Below are 8,327 nucleotides of genomic sequence, written 5' to 3' on the forward strand. Positions count from 1 at the left end.
GTTCCCATGCTATGCGGAGAGGGGTGAGTTTAAAAAGATGAGGGAAGTTCAGATAGGTTTTCTGATATGACTCTCAGTACAAGTAGAAAATTAAAAGGCAATGATGTTTTTCAACAATTCTTTTTATTGAAGCAGTGAATAACATTTCACTCTCCGGGTAGAAATAATGCTGGTTTTGTTTATCAGCTACATGGGAGGGACCCAAGCCAGTACAAAGAAAGATAAATGGAAAGCAGGGATAGAAATATGCCACAAAATTGAACTCCTTTTTAAGGGAGTTGCCACCTCTTGCTTCCCAATTTTAATGAAAGCCTGAAAGCAGTCAGTCACAGATTTCACTTTTTTTCAGTTTCAGTTATTGTGAACAATCTTAAGTGCATCTCTCTTTGCCAGCTCAGATCTATAAATATATGGATGGCAGTGAAGTTTGCTAGGAAGGGTTATGGTAGGTCAGATATCCCTTTTCCATTTCAGACAGTAAATACAGATTACTGAGTTTAGAGAGTAAATGCTTGGTGCAATAGAAATTGCCATGCTTGGTATTAGTGGTAGGCTGTAAATTGCCTGATTTAGGGACAAGAAAAAGCCCTCCTCAAGGAGTGCACTCTTGCTAATGCAGTTTGCCTTACCAGTTTTGCTCAATAATTGTGCAAGTCCAGATTACAGAGCTGCTAATTATTGCTGACTTAAACTAATCTCAGTGACCTCTGGAAGACATAGAGGTAAATCTCCCTGGCACTAGTTAGTTGGTTACAAGCATCTTAACTCTGTGTTCTTCAGCAGAGATCCCAACCCATAATATCTAATCCAGGAATCTGGACCGGGTGCGAGGGAAGCTGCAGGAGCAAGGGGACAGTGTCCTGTCCCCGCAGTCCTGGGAGGGCTAAGATGTGACACGACTCCCCCTTTAGTTTCTTCTGAACCAACATTTCCTCTTCAGAAGTGCAGCGTGTCTCCGGATGAGGGTTACCTTGAGAAACACGGTGCCCCGTTTCTTAGGCGAAAGCACTTCCAAGAAGATTAAGCAGCTGATGTCATCAGGCCTTTACGTGGTGGCTTCACATCTCCGCAGACGCTGTCACCACACAAGCGCACACTTAGCTCATGGTCCCTGATCTCATTTGCTTTACTCTACATATGATACTTAAAAGTAGTAGTTATGGCCTTGAAACACTTGCAAACAGACTAAGCAAAATATGATTTTTCCTGAGCAGGAACAGTTCAACTGGAAGGAATTTTTGGGAGTGATAGGAATAGCTGCAGTAGTCATGATGTTCTTTTCATCAATTTCAACAATACTTTTCCTTTTAATGAAAATTATGAGGTCAAATAGTTTATGAAGAGGGACTTCAGGACTTTGTTTCCTACAGAGAATAGTCTACACATCTCTGGGTTTTTTTGTTTTTAATGTTAAGTTTTCCCTACGTGAGTTTGCATAAATGACTAGCCAAGAATGTCTCCTTTGGCCAACTTCATCTCTGTTCCCTTTTGGCAGAGATGAGATAAAATGACTGAGGTTAGGCAAGAAATAGGCCTTACGAATTTGGGGTTTAATGTACACGAGAAGTACAAAACAGACAATTTTGGCAGATTTCATTGTAACACTTGAAAATGTTTGTTTTTTCTCATATCAAGGCTGCACAGAGGGTAGAAATGTTTGGTGAATTTGTCTCTCACTAGAATTACACTTTCTATTTATATGATCAACGTTAGGTCAGTTGTTTATAGCAGAATTAATGGCCTTGTTTATACAGTGTTCTGCTTTTATACATGTAATTCTTCTCTCCTTCCATTTTCAGGTTAGGCTTTGGTTTTGTTTTTCTTCATAATACACAATTGAAACAAAATGTGTTGAGCATGTGTGTGTTATTCCAGACTTTATTAGAATTCACTACTTGTATGAAATATAACAATATGTGGATGCATTTATATAAACTATGGTCAGAGGGTTTTTATTTTTTCCCTCATCATCATAACTTTCCTTTCTGCCAAGATGTTTTTGGCAGTTTTTAAAAGGTTCACTCTATTAAAAATGTTACAGACCAAATGGTTTTTAGAAACTTTATTGAGGGCACTACTTAAACAAAGAAAGGGTTGGCACTGAACCGACTTCAGCAGAACTTTGCACTGGGAAGTGTTGATATCTGGAATGAAATAAGCAAAGACAACGAAACAGTAGGAATGACACTGATTGCAGTTTTTAAAAGGAATTAGAAAATCGCTTGTAAAGGGAAACATTTTTGCTCATGTACTGGTGTCACCTCAAATGTGAAGATGTACCAGAGACAGGACTCTTTATCAATAGATATTGATTTATTTATTTTTAAATAAGTAGTTGTGTGTTACATGTGGAACATCCTATCGATATCAGTATACCAGCATGTACTTGAAGCGCTGGTGCCTTGAACACAGACAAGCGTACAGAACAACGTGGAGGAATACTACTGAGCGTTTAGTTGGTGCTGACGTGGACTGCTCCGGAAGAACAGCAAAATATTAGCAGCAGTATCCAAATGTCTCCGTGTGGTTTATCTTTCCCTTAACTTTACAAACCCATCTAAACTTGCTCCTAACTGTTCATATGCTAATATCTAACATTAAAAAAAGAAAGAAAGTTTAATTAATTTGATGGCTACCCTTTTTTTCCAGAGCAAGAGTTTACTCTTTGAGAAGATTAATGGTGGTCCAAAAAGAAGAAAGCGGGTAACTATCAGAAAACTTTGTTACCTTTCCGTCATCTATAGAGCTAGTAAAAACTAAAATCATGTTGCTGAAACGAACAGTTGGTCTAATACAGCTGCATGATAGCTTAGATAATGCTTAAAGTTAGGGTATCTCTGCGATAAACTACCGCAACAGGCTTCTTGGCAATGCTGTGTAGAAGTATTTCTCTAAATAGCTTGTTGCAGTGCTTTCAGGAGATGCACTTGAATGCAAAGCTTTAATTTAAAAAACTGTATTAGCTGTCTTTTTAATTAGATCCAGTTTGCATAAAAACATTTTAGATTATTTAAATTTTCTTTTAAACTAAATTTAAGAAGTTTCCCATTAAAAGTATAGGTAAAATTAATTAATTACAGCTACTCATGCGAGTCAGTAGCTGTTTGCATGTAAATGACAGCAGAACTGGTGCCATCACTGAAGCAACTTGATTGACTGATACCCATACACTCAAGTTTACCCCAGAATTAAACTTGCATCACTTTGTCCCAGCAGCTTGCTGACAAAGATGAAGGGGGTCTCATCCCACTGGCCCTAATACAATGAAGGAGATCCACATCTTGCAGAGTACTTTTGCATGGTCCATCTTGCCATGTTCTCTCTTTTTTTCAATAGTTTAAGCCTTTTTTCTCTCAAAAAGTCACATTCAGGCAGAGGAAAAATCTTTAGCTTTGCTGCTGGTAGATTTTTTTCACAAGAAGAAAACAGAGCTTTACATTTTATAGTGTAGTTCTTTGCCAAAAAGTAACTTTGTAAAATATGACAGCAGGGTTTATATTGTAAATGGAATAGATTTGCTTTGGAATAACTAAAGCATAAGATGATTTTTTAAAAAAAAAAAAACTTTCAAACTTTGCCAGAAAGTGAGAAGATGAGTTGATTTTCTTACTGAATCACATATCACAAGTAATAAACATTTTGCAATCAAAAGTTAATGATCTAGCTTGAGGATTATTCCATGAGTGTGCTTAGTATCTGCCTCCTGCTTAGTTTGATTTTCAAGTTTGTTAACAGAGAAGCAAGAAGTCGTGACACCTTATTTTAAGTCTATAAAGTAAGCAGAATCTACTCTAAGGACAGTGATGTGGAATATTTATTAATGGCTAGAACAGAACAGCATGGTAAGGTAGGATTAGTGCAATATATACACGAGAAAAAAGAAGAAAATATATACATTTTCTGTCTGCGTGCCGACTGATGTAACTGGTGTAATGGAAAGAACGGCTGGGCAGCGTGGCAGCTCTGCGGCCAGGGACAGCCTCGAACTTCAGCGGCAAAGCCTCCGTTCCTTGCTTTGCAACAGATTTTTCTTCGTAGTGGAGGCATGTCATTTAAGGTTAAATTCATTATTTAAAATACTGTTTTGAGAGTAATACTGTAATGATTACTAATACAATAACGAGCAATTCACAGTTCTCGCTTCATGAGCAAAAAGGCTAACCTCGAGATGTCGACGGCAGCTTGTAGTGCTCTAGATCTCAAGAAGCCCCTCTGACTCCCCTCCCACCACCCTCCGTGGTCCTTGCCCTCCCGCACAAACAAGCTTCTTACCGGGGGTGGCCGCTGGCAGCAAACTGCTCTTCTGAAGCACGGCTTTCCAGCTTTACGTTAGAAGCAAGTTGCCTTTGGAGACCTGGGTTGTCCGTGCGGAGGAACCGTTGTGCCGCTACGATGCTGTAGCGCAGCAGTCACGGAGGCACTGCTCAGCTCTGCAAAACTGCTCGTTCTGTGTATGCGTATGAACACACGTACATGTGAGAATGCACATACATATATATTAAACATATACATGCACTCTATAAAATGCAGAGGTGTATATTTATCGTTTGCTGCTGTGTTGATTTTTTGCAAAGACGAGGAGGTCCACAGCAACCTCTTATCCAGCTGAAGTGATTCTGCCTGTTTTCAGTTTCTATATGCGACCAGTGTCCTATCCCAAATGTAAGCATATCCTGAGCATAAGTTCTGTCATAGCTGAGTCACATTGCCATGATCTTGGAAGTTGTACACAAAGGTATTTGTGAGCCATATTACTCTGAATTCAGCACAGCTGTATAGGATTTAAATTAGCCAAAAATTTTGCATTATATTTTGTATTCTCTTTTGTCTGTTAAGACAAAACTTTTTATGTTTTCTCATTATATTCTACTTTCAAAAAGTAGCAAGCATGTACCATTCCAGCAAGAGACCAATTAATCTTCCTAAGAATCTTCAAATAGTTCCTAGAAGTTTATGCAACAGCTGAATTTCACTAAATTAACATTAAACAGAACTTCTTTTAAACAAACATAAATAAATCATTTACATGTGTCTTATTTTTAACACACCCTAATTTTAAGCATCAAATTAGTGTTAGTGTTATTTTCAAGGATTTTCCACATTCATTCCTGGCTCTTAATGTTTTTTTTTTTTGTTTTCACTTGTAGCAGGCAAAGCAATCAGTAAACACTACAGCAAAGCAAGGAGGACAGCTCTACACTATGATTAAGTATTAATGATAACTTCAACAAACATGAAAAAATCAAAGTCTTAAACTCACATAAAGACAAATCCCAAATCCTAAATCTCTTTTCCAGAGATTTGACAAATACTTGGGATATTTCAAAATAAATACTTTAATCCATGTTTTTTAGGCTTTTTTGCTTACTTCTGAACTACAACTTTTGGTGAAGTAACTATAGAAATACTTCAAGAAAAATTATTTCTCTGATATAATCGTCTGACAAGATTCAGAAGATAGTGGAAAATGCAAATCCTCCAGAGTTTGTCCTAAGAGAGGAAAATAATTTTTATTGGCATTAAAACCCAATGCACTACAGTTTTGCTCCATATCCATAAACTAGAAAAGAGAGTACTTGAATTCTGTTTATAGTGGTACTGTAGGAGACCTGAAAGTGGGTATAAATAGTATTTGAGTGAATTTTAAAGCTCCATCAATCTGACTGATAGGTGCAAATATAATCAATACGTTTTATTTCACTGGTATAGATAAAATTCAGGCAGAGGCTTTCTACATTACCATCATCTCCAAACAGGTTGAGGACAGGATCTGTTCATCCTCAGTCTCACGTTGTGCTGCTTACGTGGCCCAAAGTGAAGCTAAACCCTCTCCAGGGATTTTCTTTTCAGCATTCTCATGTTCTGGCGATGGTGAGAGCCATTTCCTATGCCAAAATCTTGCTCGGCTGTGTTTCTGTGCCAGAAGAGTTTTTATCTCAGCATCACGAAAAGCAGTGAGGAGGGGTTTACTGGTGAGGAGATGGGCTGAAGAAGAGACGATGGTGAAAGCCAGCGTCGCGGTATCTCATTTATCCCCAGCATAGGGTCCACCAGAGACCCGTGATGTAAACTGAAGCTTACCTGCCTATTCCTAACAAGTTCTGTCCTGCTGCAAGAATTAGAGAAGCTGCTTAGAGATCTGCTGCTTCTCTGCTGAACTGAGGAAAGGGGGAGTGGAGCAAAAAGACAGCGGTTAAGTCAGCCTGTCCTACGTGCTGCACAGTCCTCCTTTACTTGCCCCCACTGCGGGCTAGGTAGCAGTTACTCCTTTTAGTGGTATGGATTGAATTCTTGCACCCAAAACTTACTGGAAAGCAAAACATTGACTGACTTTTAGATTTACTCCATGCAATTTCTTATTTTCAGTCCATAAATATCTGACAGATAAGAAATATATATCCACTATTGCTAGATACCTTCTATAGATCTCCCTGAATACATACGTGTGTGTGTGTGTGTATACACAAATATAAATATATATATAGATTATATACGTACACACAAACATACAATTTATTTATTTATTTTTTAACTTTTCCAGAGTGTGAACCCATATCTGCAAGGACAGCGACTGGATAATGTTGTAGCGAAGAAGTCTGTTCCACATTTTTCAGATGAAGACAAGGGTCCTGAATAAGTACAATAAAAATGAATGATGAAAACTCATGCCATCTTCTGCTAGATCGTAATATTGCTTATATATAATCATCTATTAAAATCCTTGTGAGTGGCAGCATGTTTATTATTTATATAATTGTAGATGAAAAACAGCTGTATTTATAACAGTATGTTCTCCTAGATAACGAAAATATGGTTCTGCTTTTTGTTAAGCTATGGTAAAAGGACAGTTCTGTTGTTTTTATTTTAGTCATGGAGCAAACTTTAAAAATATTAGTCATTTTAATAGCTAATGTGAGGTAAATGGTCTTAATGAGCGGCTTGTAAATAGGCAGATGTAAAAAAAAATGCCCAGTCTGACTCCAACATTTAATCTTAAATTTTACTATGTTTGACACATGAAAATTATAGTTTTATGTTTTGTTCACAAATATTGTTACTTAGCAAAGACAAAGTATTTATTTTACCCAGAGAATTTTGGCTTTTGGTCTATTTTAATAAACATTTAAGCAATCTACAAGGTTTGCAAAGTGACATTTTCCAAAATATTTCATAGGCTGCTCCGTCTCAATTATTGCAGTGCAAATTTAAAAATTAAAGAACTGATTTTTGAGTTTATCCACTGGAATATTTTTCTGTTAGTTTTAATCATTCTTTGTCCACACCTTTCCTGAACTCATATGTCTTATTTCGTTACCAGTGGTACTTTTAGAAAGTACTCATCCTCCCCCCGCCTTTTTTTTTTTTTTTTAAAGTCTGAGTAACAGCAGTTATGATGTACTTAAATAATATGTCCTTAGAATATTATAGGTAAAGGTGGAGACATTTAATAAAGCTGTATGAACTTACACTGCATCCACATGCAGGATCATCCAGCTGATGAGCTTGTGAAAAGCTGCGATACTCTGATAACACTGGTGGCCATCGCTGCTCCGGGAAGCCTGAACAGCCTTCCTCCCGCGGAGCTGAGGAACTCCATGTTGCAGCAGAGTTCTCTTTCTCCTAAAGATGCACTGAAAATACTTAATGATAGAAAATTTTGTAATTTTCAGAATGCATCTGGAATAGTACAAACCAAACAAGTGCACAAATGGCATGGGGATTATGGAAAATAACACGTTTATAGCTTAGAACTTCAAATCTCTTTAAAAAGTTCTACGCTTTCCTTCACTGGTCCTACAAAAAGACCCAGCAAAATAGCAACGACCCCTTACACAAAATACGTAAGAAACTAATAGAAACCGAAGTTCCTCTCCACATTATGTTAAAGTTAACAGAGCATCACAAATCTGACCGTGTCTGGCTTTTGCTTTTCCTATCCTAGCACTTAGTGAGTAATTCATAATAAATTATGTATTCACAGAGTCGTTCCCTCTCTCAAATTATTTATGGGCAGATTGCAAAGTTCCGTAACGTTAGGGGGCTAAATTATAACGTCTTTCGGCAGAATCCCTGCTTTCTTGTTAAAAAAAAAAAAAAAGCCATGAGAGACAATTACTCTGAAGAGCGTGTAATGCCGTGAGGTTTATAATTGTGCGTGACGTGAGATGTGAAGTGCTGAGCTTGAGCTCCTTCCACTTCCAGCGCCCGAAACGGAGTGAGGGGCAGCCCGGGTGCCCGAGCTGCTGCTCGCGCTTACTCGGCCCCCGCCTAGCGCCTGGCTGGCTGCGCTAGGTCTGCGCAGAGCAGGCGAAAGAAACAGTATACAA

At 38.0% G+C, this 8,327-nt stretch overlaps 1 protein-coding gene across 1 annotated transcript in view; it reads left to right on the forward strand.

Annotated features, from left to right (window-relative positions):
• Positions 1–6,727, forward strand: part of SCG5 (secretogranin V) — a 28,590-nt gene extending 21,863 nt beyond the window's left edge. Inside the window, exons 5-6 of the mRNA XM_062576788.1 lie at positions 2,650–2,703; positions 6,542–6,727. Coding sequence (XP_062432772.1) covers positions 2,650–2,703; positions 6,542–6,637 — 150 coding nt within the window. The 3' untranslated portion in view covers positions 6,638–6,727. The remainder of the gene's footprint in view (positions 1–2,649; positions 2,704–6,541) is intronic.
• The last annotated feature ends 1,600 nt before the right edge of the window (positions 6,728–8,327 follow it).

Source organism: Rhea pennata, chromosome 5, assembly GCF_028389875.1.
Source record: "Rhea pennata isolate bPtePen1 chromosome 5, bPtePen1.pri, whole genome shotgun sequence".
In the NCBI taxonomy this organism is placed as follows: Eukaryota; Metazoa; Chordata; class Aves; order Rheiformes; family Rheidae; genus Rhea; species Rhea pennata.